General features: G+C 47.9%; 2 protein-coding genes across 9 annotated transcripts in view; both read right to left on the reverse strand.

The window, feature by feature from the left end:
* PLA2G2F (phospholipase A2 group IIF) overlaps positions 1-17,148 on the reverse strand; it is a 137,059-nt gene that overhangs the window by 55,681 nt on the left and 64,230 nt on the right. The window contains exon 1 of one of the 4 annotated variants that reach the window (XM_054503263.2): positions 15,375-15,507. The exons of the other annotated variants lie outside the window; for them this stretch is intronic. The gene's annotated coding sequence lies outside the window, so the exon portion shown is untranslated. Of the gene's footprint in view, positions 1-15,374; positions 15,508-17,148 lie in introns of those variants that run through there. 4 annotated transcript variants of the gene reach the window in all.
* The window catches only part of PLA2G5 (phospholipase A2 group V), a 71,747-nt gene continuing 64,229 nt past the window's right edge, over positions 9,631-17,148 (reverse strand). For 3 of the 5 annotated variants that reach the window (XM_054503303.1, XM_054503314.1, XM_054503310.1), the window contains 4 exons: positions 16,733-16,782; positions 15,375-15,519; positions 11,678-11,784; positions 9,844-10,993 (listed from right to left, as the gene is read on the reverse strand). In XM_054503303.1, the coding sequence (XP_054359278.1) occupies positions 10,869-10,993; positions 11,678-11,784; positions 15,375-15,519; positions 16,733-16,772 (417 nt within the window). In that variant the 5' untranslated portion in view covers positions 16,773-16,782 and the 3' untranslated portion in view covers positions 9,844-10,868. Of the gene's footprint in view, positions 10,994-11,677; positions 11,785-15,374; positions 15,520-16,732; positions 16,783-17,148 lie in introns of all 5 variants that reach the window. The other 2 variants (XR_008504878.1, XM_063658919.1) reach the window with 2 other exon arrangements.

Genomic DNA, 17,148 nt, shown 5'->3' on the forward strand with positions numbered 1-17,148 from the left:
ACCACAGTGGGGGAATTACAGATGTGAGCCACCACAACCTCTTGGTTCAACTCAAAATGCTTTCACTGGCCTCCTGTTCTCATCACAGTGTGGAGTTCTTGCCTGTTGCATGTCAGTCCCTGAGAGACTAATAGGTGGTGGTGGAGATGTGGTGGCCTCAGTGCCTAGCCCAGGCCCGGCACACTAAATGTGTGTTGAAGCACTAACTGCGGGTGTTTGAGCGGATGAATCAACAGGATGATGTGGGAGCCAGAAGAGAAAGGAGAACCTCTGCTGGGGAAACAGGGGAAGTGCACGAGGCAGCCTCCAGGGAGGGAGGGATTTTGAAGGTGGGGTAGGGGGACAGGCGTTCCAGGCAGAGGGCACCACCCAGGCAAGGGCTGGAAGTGCCGACACGTGCCACTTTGGGACCAGCTGCAGGGCTGTGTGCCCTGGACCCAGCCTGGATCTCCCCACAGGTGCTGTCTCCCGCATGATTGCTGCTACTCCCCCTTGACAGCTCACCAGCGCTCCCCTAAGTGGGACCGATGCAATTCCAGCATCACCGGTGGCCACATCCAACGAACGTAGTGAGTGCTTCATGGGACAGCCTGGGAAGCTGAGAAGAGGGGCCACCTTCTGCCCCAGACACCTGCCTTGGCCCCTAGGACTTGGGTTTAGGGCCGATGGTTGGAGTCAAAACTCTTGGGCTGGAGTTTGGTGGTCCTCTTCCATGACAGGTGCCATTGATTGAACACCTACTGTATATAGGGCCCTGTAGTGGATGCTTTATGTGCATTGTCTCATCAAACACTCCCAGCAACCTAGTGAGGAAAGTGTCATTAGCCCACTTGACACTGAGACTCACATAATTGAAATCACCTGTCTGAGGTCACACGGTGAGGAAACACACAGGGCTAAGATATGAGCCCTGATCTGATTTTAAGGCCCTTACAACACAAGCTCTGCATGATTTAAACCCAGTGGCTTGGATGTCTGTCCCACAGAGGAGCCAAATACCTGTGCTTGTGTGGCTAGTTCCTGCGCTGGGTGGTTAGTGAACGCGTTGGGACTGATGCCGTCAGAGGCTTGGAGATTGCAGGCCAGAAGCCCAGTTCCATTTGTTTGTTTGTTTGGGATTTTTGTGTTTGTTTGTTTTTTGAGACAGAGTCTTGCTCTGTCGCCCAGACTGTAGTGCAGTGGTGCAATCTTGGCTCACTGCAACCTCCATCTCCTGGGTTCACGTGATTCTACTGCCTCAGCCCCCCAAGTAGCTGGAACTACAGGCGCCCACCACCACGCTTGGCTAATTTTTGTATTTTTGATAGAGACCAGGTTTCACCATGTTGGCTAGGCTGGTCTTGAACTCTTTACCTCAGGTGATCCATCTGCCTCAGCTCCCCAAAGTGCTGGGATTACAGGTGTGAGCCACTGCACTCAACCTCAGAAGCCAGTTCTGGTCTAATGTTTGAAGACAAAGAGAAGGATGAAGGGGAGTCCAGGGACATTAAGCCCCAGGGGAGCCTTTGAGGGTTTGTTTAATTAAGACTAAGACACTAAAGCCACTCAGACACCTGCAACTTCAGGGCCAGAAGGGCCCTGAAAGGTTATGGGAATGAGGCTTTCTCAGATCCTTTTGAAGGCAACCCACAAAATGTAATAAAATTGACATCTGGACCCAGTCAACCCACACATACACAGCCAGCATAGGCACACAATGTGCTGAAGCAGCACTTTACTACTTGTGATATATTAACACACACGTGCACACACACTGGATGCAACCCTCTAAACTGATTTCATGACCCACTAGTGGACGAGGACTGCAGTTTTTAAAACATGATCTATCAATTCTTCTGTAAAGAGAAAAGCCAAGGCCCATGACAGGTAAGAAGGCTGCCCAAAGTCAGTACTTGCGCAAAGTCATGACTACAGCCTGGTGTTTAGTTTCTTTTTCTTTTCTTTTCTTTTCTTTCTTTCCCCGCCCCTCCTCTTTTTTTTTTTGAGACGGAGTCTCACTCTGTTACCCAGGCTGGAGTATAGTGGCACGATCTCGGCTCATTGCAAGCTCTGCCTCCTGGGTTCACACCATTCTGCTGCCTCAGCCTCCTGAGTAGCTGGGGCTACAGGTGCCAACCAACACGCCTGGTTAATTTTTTGTGTTTTTAGTAGAGATGGGGTTTCACCGTATTAGGCAGGATGGTCTCGATCTCCTGACCTTGTGATCTGCCCGCCTCAGCCTCCCAAAGTGCTGGGATTACAGGCATGAGCCACCACGCCTGGCCCCGAGCCTGGCATTTAGTTTCTAATACTTCTAGTTACCCAAAACTGTGGTTAATAGAACATTAGCCCATCTTAGTATGTATAAGGTACTTGGATAATTTGGGGTACAAGACACTGGACTGGACCTCACAGCAACAGAGGGTCTAATTCTGTGCTTCTGAGGGAGTTCAGAAGGTGCTTGAAATGCCTCTGGCCAGTAGAAGACCCAGTGGGAGTCCTGGGGGCCAGTCTTCCCCCAGACCAGGTTTTCTGTGTTGAGTTTCTAATTCTGACTTCTGCCTCTCACATTGTAAAATCTGACTCCTGGGGGTGGTTACCCAGAAGACACAGCTGTGACCCCTGCCCTCTGGGCACCACTGATGGCAGTCATGATGTAGAGACATGCATGGGATTTAACTCGTGGACATTTACTGGGCGCTCCTTCTGTGCCAGGCCCTGTGTCAAGCACAGTGGAGAGTGATGAGAGCAGCGAGGCCTAGGCTCTGTGCCAGTGGGCCCAGCCTTGGGATTTGCAGGGACCCAGGCTCAAATCCTCACTCTGCCCATCTCTGATTGCATGGCCTAGGGCACACGTTCAGCCTCAGATTGAAAGTTACTCCCCCATTAAATGGGATGATTACACATAGTTGTTGAGCTGTTGGAAAGATTCAATGAGATAACCTGTAGGAAAGTCCCTGGCACCTGGTACACAATCAGCAGGTGGTAGCTCTTATTATTGTTACTGATTTTAAAAATGCAATTAGTAGCTAGAGATAGGGGATGAACATTCCGGAGGGGGAAGAAACAGCAAGAGCAAGGGCAGAACGGTGGGAAAACCAGAGCAAGAGCAGGGGAGTGGAGGTTTGGGAGGTGGGGAATAATTGGGAATTCAAACTGGAAAGGCAGTGCAGCCACAGCGAAGAACCTTAACTGTCAGGCTGAGGAACTTGGCAATGGGGAGCCATTGAAGGCCTTAGAGGAAGGGAGTGATGCAACTGGAGTTCATGAAAGAGAAGGTGGCCAGCAGACCCTTGATTGATAATATCAAACCCCTGCCAGGGAAGATACTGTATAGTTGTGGGCTTTCTAAATTCAGCAAGAAAAGGGGCCCTGGCACCATCCTGGGAAGGTCTTGACACCTGGGTCAGGGTAGAGGTGGGATGGTCTGTCTGGCTGGCCAGAAGAGAGAACTCCAGATTTCTTCCCTGGCTGGTCCAGGTTCCAGGAGCAAGTGCCAGAAGCAGATCTACAAGTGTGACCTGAAGTTGGCTTCCTGCATGCAGCAGCACCTGGACACGTACAATGGTTGGAAGCTCATTTTCAGCAGGAAGCCATGCTGGAAGATGACACTTCCCTGTGGGACACTGGGGGACTGAGTTAAAGACTCTCAGCCCCCAGAGGACACCACCTAGCATGCCAGTCCTAATGCAATGCCCATCCCCTTACCCAGCCAAGCCCAGCCCAGGGAGACCTCAGGGACAGTGAGGTCACTGGTGAGCCCAGCTCTCATCCAGACTGCCCACTGCAGATGTCAAAATCCCACAATCACTGTATTGTCTGCCCAACTTATTGGTTCTCTCTGTTTCCACACTGGTATGTGAGCTTCCTGAGGATAGGAGCTGCGTCTCAGTCATTTACTTATTTATTCAGTCACTCATTCATTCAACAAACATTTTCCAAGCACCTGCTATGGTCCAAGCATGCTGGCATGTTGATACAGGCACTGGGAAGCCTGTAGCAACCAGGATTTGCTACAAGCAATAGAACTACTAGGAGATACCTATATATAAAATAAGAGATGTATTATAGGGATTTAGCTTGCCGTGATTATGGGAGCCAGTAAAACAGTGTGGGTGGGGCTGTTTCTGTTTGTGCTGGTGCTGTGACCTGCAGTCCCATGTCCCAAGTGGCAAGGCAGAGTGGAACTACAAAGATGAGTAGAGCCCTATGAGGACAGACAATGACACCCTTCAGCCTCTTGCTACCCCCAAGTCTTCCACGTTGATGATGCTGTGTCTTCCAAGGGAAGCCAATGCCCTTCATCATGGAACCAAGTATGATCCTGGCTCCGAAGTAAGAGGAGCTGAAAATCCTCTGCCAGGACCTGGAGTTGCTGCAGCTCCCAGTGCTTCCCCACACTAACACCATGAGCCAGCACATAAGGGCCAGCATACATTGGCCGCAACAGCATTTCATGCCCTGCTCCAACTATGAGATTGTAAAAATTAAATTACTCCATACCAGTTTCCAAATCTTATGCAAGATATCTCTTGAGACCTATGATAACCTGGAACTCTGCAGGGAAGGGAATTCTAGGAAATGAAACTTTGGCTTAGTTAAGTGAAATAATACAAACCCCCAAGAGTCTACTATTTGTTGACTTGGCACCCATATGCACCTCTCCCAAATAAAGGCAATAGCAAGATCATCTTCCTGCCTAACATAATGCAGTTTTCCCTGTATACAATCTAACAAGCTATCCTCTCCCCAAAGTGGATAGGGGATACAAAGTTCTTTTATCCATCTCAATTTCTCATTTCTATTCTAGTTGAGTGACAATCCCCTTTTGATATCCTCTGACTTGAATATTGAGATATAAGGTTAACAACACTAATACACCTTATGTAAACAGCAGCACCCGAGATGGGGCTGCAATGCTGCAGCCATCCACTGTTAGGGAATGGTAGCATATGTGGAGAGCCATCTGTAAAACAGGCCCGGGTCTTTTTCTTTCTCCTGCAATTGGTCACAGGGAACTCGCCATGAATTTATAGGTATAGGTGAAGGAGGAGGCTTGTGGCAGGCACTAGGGCCATGGGCATGCTTACACAACTTACTTTGGCCTTCAGAAGCTATTCAAGCCTGATTTCACACAGACCATTTCCATTTGATTACGCAATTGCTGTTATCCATGCTGAACTTTGTTTTGATGGGCCTGTTAACAACCAGTTCATGATAGGCAACTCAGGTCTCATGATAACTTGGTAACCTGAGGTCAAGCATTCAGTGTCTACCAAGACCTGCTGGCAAGCCAGATACTGTTTCTCAAAAGGAGAGTAGTCCTCTGCAGTTGATGGCATGGCTTTGCTCCAAAACCCTTAAGGTCTGCCCTATGCTTTACCTACAGATGCCCCTCTGAGCTTCCATGTAGTATCTCTATGTGCATATACACGTCAAGCAACATTGGATCTGCTGGGTCATACACCCAAGTGGCAGAGCCACTTGCATGGCAGCCTGGACCTTTTTGTTCTGGGCCCCACTCAAAACAAGCAACTGTTCAGGTCGATTGGTAAGTGGGTTGAAGTGGTACTTCATTGGTACCACTGGTAAATTGTACTTCAGTTGTACTTTGACCTGAAACATGAGCTACTCTCTAAAATCTGAAGTGCCCACAAGGCACTGTGCTTCCTTCTCAATAGATGGGAGGGCCAGATGCTGTGACTTGTCCTACCTTTTGAAAGGGTTATCTTAACATGCCCCAGACTAAAGAACCCCTGGAAAATGCCACTGCAGTAGTAGGCCCCTGAATTCTTGTGGGATTTTTCCCCCCTAAGGCAAATACATCTCATACATGTCATCACCAATGCTGATGTCCCGTGGGATGCAAAGATAATCAAGGTCCCTCTGGACTAGATGATGGCATAGAGCTGGAGAGTCGATGTAGTCCTGCAGTTGGAAAGTGTAAGTGTATTTCTGTCCCTGCAAGCTGAGAGAAAATGCTTCTGACAGTTTTACTAATAGGTATAAGGAAAAAGTCATTCTGCAGTGGAATAATTAAAAAATAGGTGCCAGGGGATGTGTTGATTGGCTCCAGCAACAAAACTACAGCAGCTGTGATTGGAGGCATTGCTTGATTAAATTTGCAGTACTCCACTGTCTTTCTCTAACAGGCATCTGTCTTCCATACAGCAGGCAAAGAAGCATTCATATCCTGTATGCAGATTTTATTTTGTAGAGGCAGGGCCTCACTATGTTGCCCAGGCTAGTCTCAAACTCCTGGGCTCAATGAATCCTCCCACTACAGCCTCCCAAAGCACGAGGATTATAAACATAATCCATCATGACTGGCCCTGTCTGTGGATCTTGAGTGAGATTTTAAAGCTTTGAGACCATCACTTTCTTTTTCCAAGTTCTCCAACCCATAATAACATTTTTGTTTCCACTAAAGTGCTCTGTGCCATCAACTACTTGGTCACCCTTGAACAGGTGTGTACAGAGGTGATCATTTAAGTAGCTGTTTTATCTCTTCAGGCTGTGGTCAATCAATGTTCCCCTTACCACTAAAAACCAGTCATTTATGCCTTTAAATCTAATCAAATAAAACCAATTCCAGATGACCCAGAAGCAATTCAAAGAGCCCATCCTTCAGGCTGTTCCTCAGAAACCTCACCTAGTACCAAATTCTGAAGAGGTTAAGGAGTTCAGGCAGAAAGGCAGAAGTACTCTCATACAACAATACTTTTTTGGTAGAGATTTGACCCGGTACAGATGGGATTGCTGGCTTAGTCCTTCATAGGAGGCTGTTTCTCCTGTGCCTGGTGCTACAGCCTGAAGTTAGCAGGGCAGACAGTCTGAAACGGAAGATGGGTGTGAAGGGGCAGGGGAGAGCAAGGACAAATTGGAACCTGGGAGGATGCATGGAACCCAAAAGAACAAACAAGAACCAGATGGGTCTCGATACCTTCCACCCTAGTTTCACTGCCTGTGCACCCTGCAGGGGAAGCTGGCTCCCTTACTTACAGAGCTAAACACACATCTGGCCCAAGAGTCAGAGAAGTTAAACAAAGAAATCCAGCAGGCTCGCCCCAGCAAGGCGAGCCAGCAGATCCATGATCCATGGGCCGGAGCCACAAACACACCATGCGCTGCTCCCAAGTGTAAAGAGAATATGACTGCACTTCCCATCTGCCTTCCAAATCTCAACAAAACATCTCTTTGGGCCCTAAACTACAGCAACTAACCAGAACCTAACCCAGAACTCTACAGGGAAAGGAATTCTGGGAAACATAGCTTAGCTAAAGTTACACAACCCAAACTTGCCACACCCACACTGAACAAAACAAAATGTGTTTTCCTCAGTGCCTGTTGCAAGACCTGGCCCCAGCACCAAGCTTCCCCTGCGTGATGTTCTACTAAGAACACGGTTTTGGGCCGAGATGGGAGGATCGCTTGAGGCCAAGAGTTCAGGACCAGCCGGGGCAACATAGCAAAAGCCTCAGCTCTACAAAAAAATAAAATTAGCAAGGTGTAGTGGTGCATGCCTGTAGTCCCAGCAACTCTGGAGGCTGAGGTGGGAGGATCATTTGAGCCCAGGTGTTTGAGGCTGTTGTGAGTTATGATCACGCCACTGCACTCCAGCTTAGGTGACAAAGTGAGACCCTGTCCCTGAAAAAAAAAGCGACCACAGAACATGGCTTTGGGATCAGACAGACTGCTTTCTTCCCACCTCTCTTCCTTATTACCTGTGTGGTCTCAAGCAAAACACTTCACTTCCCTGGTGGTCAGGTCCCACCCCTCCCATGGGAATGAAAACAGCAGCCTCACTGGGCAGTTAATAATGTCTACATGGTGTCCCGCACAAAGAAGAAACTCCAGCCAGCCTCGCTGGCTCAAACCTGTAATCCTAGCACTTTGAGAGGCCGAGGCAGGCGGATCACCTGAAGTCAGGAATTCGAGTCAACATGGTGGAACCCTGTCTCCACTAAAACCACAAAATTAGCTGGGCATGGTGGTGCATGCCTATAATCCTAGCTACTCGGGAGGCTGAGGCAAGAGAATAGCTTGAACCCAGGAGGCGGAGGTTGCAGTGAGCCAAGACCATGTCATTGCACTCCAGCCTGGGTGACAAGAGCAAAACTCCATCTAAAGAAGAAGAAGGAGAAGGAGAAGGAGGAGGAAGAAGAGGAGGAGGAAGAGGAGGAGGAAGAGGAGGAGGAAGAGGAGGAGGAAGAGGAGGAGGAAGAGGAGGAGGAAGAGGAGGAGGAAGAGGAGGAAGAGGAGGAAGAGGAGGAAGAAGAGGAAGAAGAAGAAGAAGAAGAAGAAGAAGAGGAAGAGGAAGAAGGAAGAAAGAAGAAGAAGAAGAAGAAGAAGAAGAAGAAGAAGAAGAAGAAGAAGAAGAAGAAGAAGAAGAAGAAAAGAAGAAGAAGAAGAAGAAGAAGAACCATACACCTCCTACCTCATCAGCACACCTTAGCTCTGTCCTCCTCCCTTCCATCCTGATCAGTGGGCTTTACTTGAGGTCTTTTCAGTTTGGTAACAACTACAAGGGAGCTCCCCGCTGCCCAACCCCTCTGTACATAAGCTTATAGAGATCATTTTACTTATGCTCGGAGGCTCACATTTGTGCCTGAAGCCCAATTCAGATGACAGTAAAGGATCTGTATGTACAGGGCAGTCTGTCCATTAAGGATGTATAAAGATCTAGCTAGGGAGGCATTGCAATCTGGTCTGTATGTTTGACTAGCTTTCTTAAAATGGGATGACCTCCCTGGTGGTTCTCCTGCCAGCCAAGGGATCAGCAAATGCAACAGTTGAGGAGAACGCCTTTCCCCAAGTTTCGAGGCTCCCTTTGCTCTCATAATTTCCCCAGAGCTGTTCACAGCAGCCAAGGTAGAAGACAGTAATGGGATCTCCTCCACTGAGGATGAAGCCCAGAGGCCCAGACTGACCACCCAGGGACAGCCTCCAGAATCCAAAGAGGCAGTTGCAGCAGGGAAGACATGGAGCTGGCCCTCAGCTGGAATCCAGGGGCTCCCCCGATGAACCCCTAATGTGGATGAGTCCCTGAACTGCTCCTTTTGTGGGCTGGGGTTGAAGGCAATGTGGGATAGTGGCCAGAGCTCAGGGTTTAAAGCTAGGATCTGAGATTGAATCCTACTTCTGCTATTGATGTGATGTGTGACTTTTGGACAGTCTCCTAAACTTTCTGGGCCTCAATTTCTTGGTAGATAAATGAAGGTTCTCCATGGTTCCTTCCAGCTCAATCCCACACCAGCCTGTAGTGATGCCTTCATAACCTCATAGCATCCTGCTCCTGTATTGATGCTGGGACTCTGAGCTGGGATGTGCCAATGAGAAGGGCCTGCCCACACCCCCTCCTGCAGAACTTACCAGCAAAACACTGTCCTGCCTCCCACCTGACCCTCATGGGAGAAGGGAGAAGTCTGGACTGGGTTCTCTTCTCTGTCATCCAGAATATCACGATTGAAGGAAAATGGGATTAGAGTGAAGCCTTCAATTTCCCCCACATACCCATTCAAAATTGGATCTGGGAAATGGCTTTGATTTTAAATATTTCATGAGCAAATTCAGCATTTAAGTCCCTCCCTGTGTGGCATTGTCAAATATAGACACCGAGTCTAAATCAAACTTTTCTAAAGCACTGGTGCATTCAGGGTAATCTCATAAAATTAAATTTTATTTTGAAAACATTCAACACTAGAGCTTTTTAAATATAGACCCTATTTATCATGCAGTTATTTTGGGGTATGTCGGAATAAAGAAGGCATAGGTCCTTTCTTGGAAGGACGTTCCTTTGTTTTGGAATACATCCTTTCTTCTTTCAGTCAGTTCATCTATCTTTCAGTTCATCTATCAGAACATCCTTTCTTTCATGAATTGATGGATGGGTTGGTTTTTTTAATGTCCTTACTTTGTAAAAAATAAACCCCACAGTTGACACCTATTAAAAAAAATTCCTGCTGTGTGAAATCCTAGAACCTCAGCATTCTCCATATCAGCATCAAGGTGGGCTTTAGAAGTCTCATTTTACATTGCAAGAAACAAGACAGTTTCTTTCTCAAAGAGACTGAAAGTCAAAGAGGTTCAGTAATGGGTCCAAGACCACACAGCTGAAGAAGCCAGCACTGGGATTTGAGTGCCACCCTCTCTGGCCTGGAAGCTGAAGCTGGCATAATCACCAGTTATCTTTCCCCGACCCCATCGAGGAAGAATGAGACCCAATACTGGAGAGGACCCCAAGGTTTAAGGAAATGAGCCCAAGAGAAAGCCTGAAGCTCATCCCAGAAAACCCTGCATTTACTAATCTTCCTTTCTGTCTCTGAGATAATGTAGACATCTTTGGGTTTATTGCCCCAGCGGCAGAGAAGGAGGCACCAGCGATCCCCCACAGCAGAGGAAAATGCCAATGTGGTTTTTATTAGCCTTGAGAATGAATTTTATTTAATACCCATACACCAGATTTAGAGAGTCAATTTGGCTCTTCTTGCGTAAAAATTCTCTGGAGGGTGATGGTGATGATAATCTGATCGCAGAAGCTGAGAAGTAAGTGCATCTCAGGAAAGTGTTCCAACTGGAGCCAGGACGCTGTCTTCAGAGAAGAAAAGAGACACAGCCAACCCTGAGTTGGAGGAGAGCTCTTGGCACCAGAGGGGCTGCCCTCAGAAGTGGAGGCCTAGGGACCCTGGGACCCTACCAAGTCCTATGACCAGAGTCACTCTCCTGGGACTCGCTGGAGGGTACAGTGTGGCCCTGGAGTCCTCCAAGCTTCGAGAAAGACTGAGGTCTGTGACTTAGGAGCCTCTCTCAGGAACCAGGAAGAGTCAGTACTCTGTGTTGTAGAAAAACAGAACAAAAGTCTTGGTCTGGGAGGAGCTCGCTGGGGAGGCCTAGGAGCAGAGGATGTTGGGAAAGTATTGGTACTGTGGGTTATAGCTCCGTAGGTTTCTCTTGAGGCAGTAGACGAGCTTCCGGTCACAGGCACAGAGCTGCACATGGCAGAAGGGCCCGGGCTCTGCAACAGGACACCAAGAGCAGAATGAGGGTGGGAAGAGCATGCTCCAGTCTCAGCAGAGACCCCATGGACTTCCTGCTCCGAGGAGCTTTCAGCCTGATGGAAGAGGCATGGCTCCTAAATCGGGGGAATAGAGAATCTGATGGAAGGGGCACAGCTGCTGCTCAGGGTGAGGTTTCAGTCCAGGAGACAGCTCCTGCCCTCAGGGAGTTCCCAGTCTGATAGAGGAAGCACCTTCCTTCCTCTGGGGGACTCCCAGTCTGATGGTGGAGGCAGCACCTGCTCTGGAGGAACTCTCATTCTCACAGAGCAGAACCATCCCCAGATTTAGCCTTGAACTCAGAGGCCCTGAGCTTGAATCCTGCTGTGTGCACTGGCAGGCTTTCGAGCTTCCATTTCCCGATGTCTAAAATGGAGGAGACTAAACATACTCTACAGGTATTTTGGGGGGGAATCAAGAAAAAGGAAGCATGTCAAGCACTTTTGCACCTGGTGGATGCTGTCTAAAATGATTCAGCCCTACCCTGGGGGTCTGGTACAGCTGCAATAATCCTGTTCCTCTCGTCCCAGTTCTGCACCCAACTCCTCCTCCCCCAACAAGATACAGGCTGGCTGTTCTCCAGGGCAGCTGAACTTAAAGTCAGGTGCTCTTCCAATGGCCCGAACGGGAAGCCCCAGCCTTACCGCAGGTGACCACGCCCCACGCGAATCTGTATTTGTAGGACTGTGTCCGAATGTTGCAGCCCTTCTCTTCCAGCCGCCCATAGCAGTGGTCATGCATCCAACAGCACCTGTCCGTGCAAGAGACTTAGATCCCGAGTGGGAGAGGTGCCCTCCTGACCCCATCCCTAATAGGAGCAAAAATTCAACCATGTCACTTTAGCAGAGGCCACCCTGGTGGACGCGATGTGGCAGAGAGGATCTGGTAGTGTGACTGAGTAATTTCCTGCTCCTCATTTCTAGCCAGCAGGTCATGGACCCTCGTTTTCCTCCTGGTCTCACGACTAGACTACATTTCCCAGCCTCCCTTGCGAGTAGGTGTGGCCACATGATTTGGTCCCGGCCAGGGGAGGTAGGTGGAATTAATACACTCCACCTCCAGACCTGCCCAGACAAACTTCCCACACTTTACTCCACTGTCCCTCTGCCGCCATCCTTCGGCTGGATGGAGATGACCCAACAAAGGATTCTGAGGCCATAGGGGATGGCAGAACTACAAGATGGGAGGAGCCAACGTGTGATTCCTACTGAACTGTTATGTGAGCCAGAAATAAACTTCTCGTATCACAGGTCCCACATCTGTGGATCAACCAATATGGATGGAAAATGTAAGCAGGCCTATTTTCTTGTGTCTATACTAAACATGTACAGACTTTTTTCTTGTCATTATTCCCAAACAATACAACAAGAACTTCCATAGCATTGACGTTGTATCAGCTATGATAAGTAATTTAGAAATGATTTAAAGTATGTGATCGCATCTGGGCGCGGTGGCTCATGCCTATAATCTCAGCAGTTTGGGAGGCCAAGGCAGACTGCTAAAGTCCAGGAGTTTAAGACCAGCCTGGGCAACATGGTGAAACCTTGTCTGTTAAAAAAATTATATATAATTAGCCAGGCATGGTGGCACGTGCCTGTAGTCCCAGCTACTCAGGAGGCTGAGGTGGGAGAATCACCTGAGTGCAGAAGGTCGAGGATGCAGTGAGCTGAGATCGCACCATTGCACTCCAGCCTGGGCAACCAGAGTGAGACCCTGTCTCAAAGAAAAAAAAAAAAAAGGTTGGGGGGATACAATCACGTAGGTTATATGCAAATACTATGCCATTTTATATCAGGGACTACAGCATCTGCAGATTTTGGTATCCACGGGGATCCTGGAACCAGTCCAAGGGATGACTGTATGTTAGGTGTAGCAGATTGCATATAAAAGGTTTTCTTGGTTTACAGAAAAATTGAGATCTTACAGAGGAAACACCCAGTTCCTCCTATTACTAATATCTTATATTAGTATGAGACCCTTGTTAGAATTAATGAACCAATATTGATACATTATTGACAATTATTCACTAAATAATAATACATCATTATCTCACTAATTGTAAAAAAAAAAAAAAAAAGCCATAATTGCTTCAGAGTTCCCTAGTTTTTACCTAATGTCCTTTTTCTGTCCCAGGATCCCACTGGGGATCCCATGTTACATGTCATTGTCTTGTCTTTTTTTTTTTTTTTTTTTGAAACAGAGTTTCACTCTCATTGCCCAGGCTGGAGTGCAATGGTGCGATCTCAGCTCACCACCAAAACCTCTGCCTCCCAGGTTCAAGTGATTCTCCTGCCTCAGCCTCCTGAGTAACTGGGATTACAGGCATGCGCCACCACGCCCAGATAATTTTTTATTTTTAGTAGAGATGGGGTTTTTCCACATTGGTCAGGCTGGTCTCAAACTCCCGACCTCAGGTGATCCACCTGCCTCGGCCTCCCAAAGTGCTGGGATTACAGGCGTGAGCCACCGCACCTGGCCCATGGTCTTGTCTCTTTAGGCTCCTCTTGGGTGTGGCAGTTCCCCACGCTTTCCTTGTTCTTGACTGTTTTGAGGGGGTACTGGTTAGACATTTTATAAGATGCCCCACTATTGGGATTTGTCTGATTTTCTTTTTTCTCATGATAAGACTGGAGTTTGGGGCCATTTATTTTGTTGCTAAATTGTTCCAGTGTTGGCCACTGGGGGCTCTTTCAGTCAGCACAGGTGCCCCTTGTCACATCCCCATCAATGTGGGCTTTCGTTTTGTTTGCGTTTATTTAAGCACTTCCTTACTTTTTGGCACTAAAAGAAGTTTCAGGCTCATCTTGTATATTTCCTGTCTTGGTCCTAGAATTGACCATTTCTTCAAGGAACCCTGGCGCTATATATATATATATATATATGACTTGGAAGGGGCCTTCTATTGAAGAATGACATTGGAAACTAGATCTAGGCATTAAGTGTGCTTGTTGCTACTGGGATGTCATTTCTTTTAGACCCTCTCTGCTGATAGCAAAAGAATGTTTCTATTTGCCCATGTGCATAGAAAAAAAAAGTATATGCTACTTGGGAGACTGAGGCAGGAGAACGGCATGAACCAGGGAGGTGGAGCTTGCAGTGAGCCGAGATTGCGCCACTGCACTCCAGCCTGGGCCACAGAGCAAGATTCCGTCTCAAAAAAAAAAAAAAGTATATAATCACACAGGTTATATGAAAATACTGTGCCATTTTATATCAGAGACTACAGCATCTGCAGATTTTGGTATTCACAGGGGTCCTGGAACCAGTCCGAGGGATGACTGTATGTTAGGTGTAGCAGATTGCACATAAAAAGTATTCTTGGTTTATAGAAAAACTGAGAAGATCTTACAGAGGAAACACCATTTTCTCCTATTACTTACATCTTATATTAGTATGATACTAGTATATCCATGATATCTATGCATACTGCTACCTATGCATACTTCCACATGTAAACATCTGCATCTACAATAAGCTAAACAGGAGTCCATACTGATGTCTCCAACTCTAGTCCTTTTGCACATGGATCATTCTGGCTTCCTGCCCTGGCTTATCCCACTCCAACAGTGAGAAACTTGGCCCCAACCATCTGTCCTTCATTTGCTTAATCATCCCTTTCCTTTATATATGTCTAGCAGTATCAGAATTGTTAACCCAGTTGGGTATGCTTTCCAAGGAGCAAAATCTCCCATTTCACACGTTCTTCTAGAACTTCAGCACTTCCCGATCAAGAGGTGGAATCTAGATGCCCTCCCTCTTAAAGTCTTTGTGACTGCCTTGACCAAGAGTACAGTGTAAGTGACACAATGGGATTTCTGAAGCTGACCATAAAACACCATACCCTTTGGTCTTGCAGTTTGGGGTCACTCACTTTTGCAACCCAAGAGTCACCATGCTGGGAGGAATCCTGGACATCCTTGGAGAGGCCTAAGTGACAGGAATTGAGGCCTCTGACCCGCTCCTATGCCAGGAGATGCTGACCACTTGCCAGCCATAGGAGTGAGCCATCTGGAAGGTGGATTGTCCAGCCTCAGTTGTCCAAGCTGAAGCTGAGACAAGCCACCCCCACAAGCCCTATCCAAATGGCAGATTCATAAGCAAAGTAAATGACTAGTGCTGTATAAGCTGCTAATTGAGGACCACCTGTTATGCCACAAGTCGACCAACTGACACCTTAGGCCACTGAGATCTTGGGATTGCCAGCTAACTTCTTTGAGGCTTAGTTTTCTTATTTGTAAAATGGTACTTTAATACTCATCTTCCAGAACTGATATGGAATTGAATAAGAAAACATGGGTGCAGAGTCTGGAGCCCAAAGGGCAGTTATAGTGATCAGCTCACCAATCGGTGCCATCCTTGGGGGTTCCTCGGCCGCCCCAGCCGCAATAACAGCCGTAGAAGCCATAGTTTGTCAGGGCATTCTTCCCTGTCACCTTCTCGATCATTGATTTTAGGTCCAGCAAGCCTCCTTGCACAGCAGGCACACCTGGAAGATAGCCCATGTCCCCAGGTGACACCCAGGCAGCCCAGCCCTGCTTTAGGCCCACTGCCCAACATCTCCTACCCTTTCTCCCACCCAGGGCTTGGAGGGACCTGCATGTCTCTTTTTTATTCTCTGCATTAGTGGGAAGGGAGGTGCAAGCAGTATGGAGAACTGGTTAGGAGTTTGGAATTGAAAAATGAGCGGACCTGGGTTCAAATCCTGGCTCTGCCACTAATTCAAAGTATGGTATTGAATGGAGTCGGAGCCTCCGTTTCATCCCCGGGAAAACGGGGACCCAAAATTAGCAGCTACATCTTGGAGTTGTCATGAGGGTTAAAATAAGATCAACTATGTAAATTTTGAGCACGGTGGCAGACACATAGTAAGTGACCATGACATATAGGGTGTAATTCATAATGTATTTGCATGAAGCAGGCAGATAGGAGCTTCCTGTCTCTCTTGGCAATACATCCCTCTTCCCCACCACTGCCTCCCCTCACACCCTTTAGAACATAAGGCAGAGAATCTAAAAGCAGGATGGGACTCTTAGAAATCGCTGAAGCCAGTTCCCTCATCTTACAAATGGGAAACTGAGGCGTGGAGGGAAAAGGTGCCCTGTCCAGGGTTTCACAGTGAGCCCAAGGCTCTCTCCTTGCACCAGGCCTCCAGCTCCTCCTGGAGTCTCCAGGGATCTAGCAAGACATCAAAGAGCAGGACAGCCTGTCAGGGGGTTGTATATACGGTCACGGGGCCGCAGGATGGGACTAAAGCCATCTATACAGTCACTTCCCAGCTGGACAAGCCTGAGCTGAGAATGACCCAGGAATCATAGGTTGGGATATTTAGATAAGAGTTTTGATTTTTATTTTGATTGATTGGGGGATTTTGTAAATCTTATTTTATTTGCATACAAGGAAAAAATCTGCCTCCTACATTTGCCAGCCACATAACCTCTATGTCCACAACCTTTACACAGCTGAGGTACAATATCTCCTAGGACCCTGCCACAGCCTTACGCATGGACTGCATTAGCCCATGCCAGATGAGGAAGCAGAGGCTCGGAGGCATGAAGGCTCTTGCTGAACATCTATGCAGTCAGTGCAGAGCCAAGATTCAAACCCAAGTCTCTACGACCTCAATGGCTGGTGTCCTTTTCACCACCCCATTACTCCCATGGGGTAAAAGTTCATTCGGAGGTCATGGGGCCGGCACTTACTACAAGCCAGGAACCAAGCCAGTGGGAGGAGGCCTTTCATCTCTGGGGTTCTGGAAAAAAAAACACATCCCACGACAGGTCTATCAGGCAATGCCCCCGGGGCCCATTCAGATCCCACCCTGGCTCTCCACCAGGCCCCACCTTTTCCACTCCCCATCATGGTGGGCAATAAACAAGGTGAGTCCAGCCAGAAAAGATGAGGCAAAAAACTGTAGGTCCACTGAGGGCCCTGGAGGCAGAGGGGCAATAATGGAAGCATTTGCAGGGACACTGTCCCTACCACCAGTGCACTTTTAGCCACAAACACCCCAGACATACTCGCCCCATTGGCAAAATGGCTAAAAGGGACCAGAGAATGGGCAGGATTCTTAAATAGAGATTTGGTGGCATACGTGGAGAAGTAGGACTTGACATAA

Source organism: Pongo pygmaeus, chromosome 1, assembly GCF_028885625.2.
Source record: "Pongo pygmaeus isolate AG05252 chromosome 1, NHGRI_mPonPyg2-v2.0_pri, whole genome shotgun sequence".
In the NCBI taxonomy this organism is placed as follows: Eukaryota; Metazoa; Chordata; class Mammalia; order Primates; family Hominidae; genus Pongo; species Pongo pygmaeus.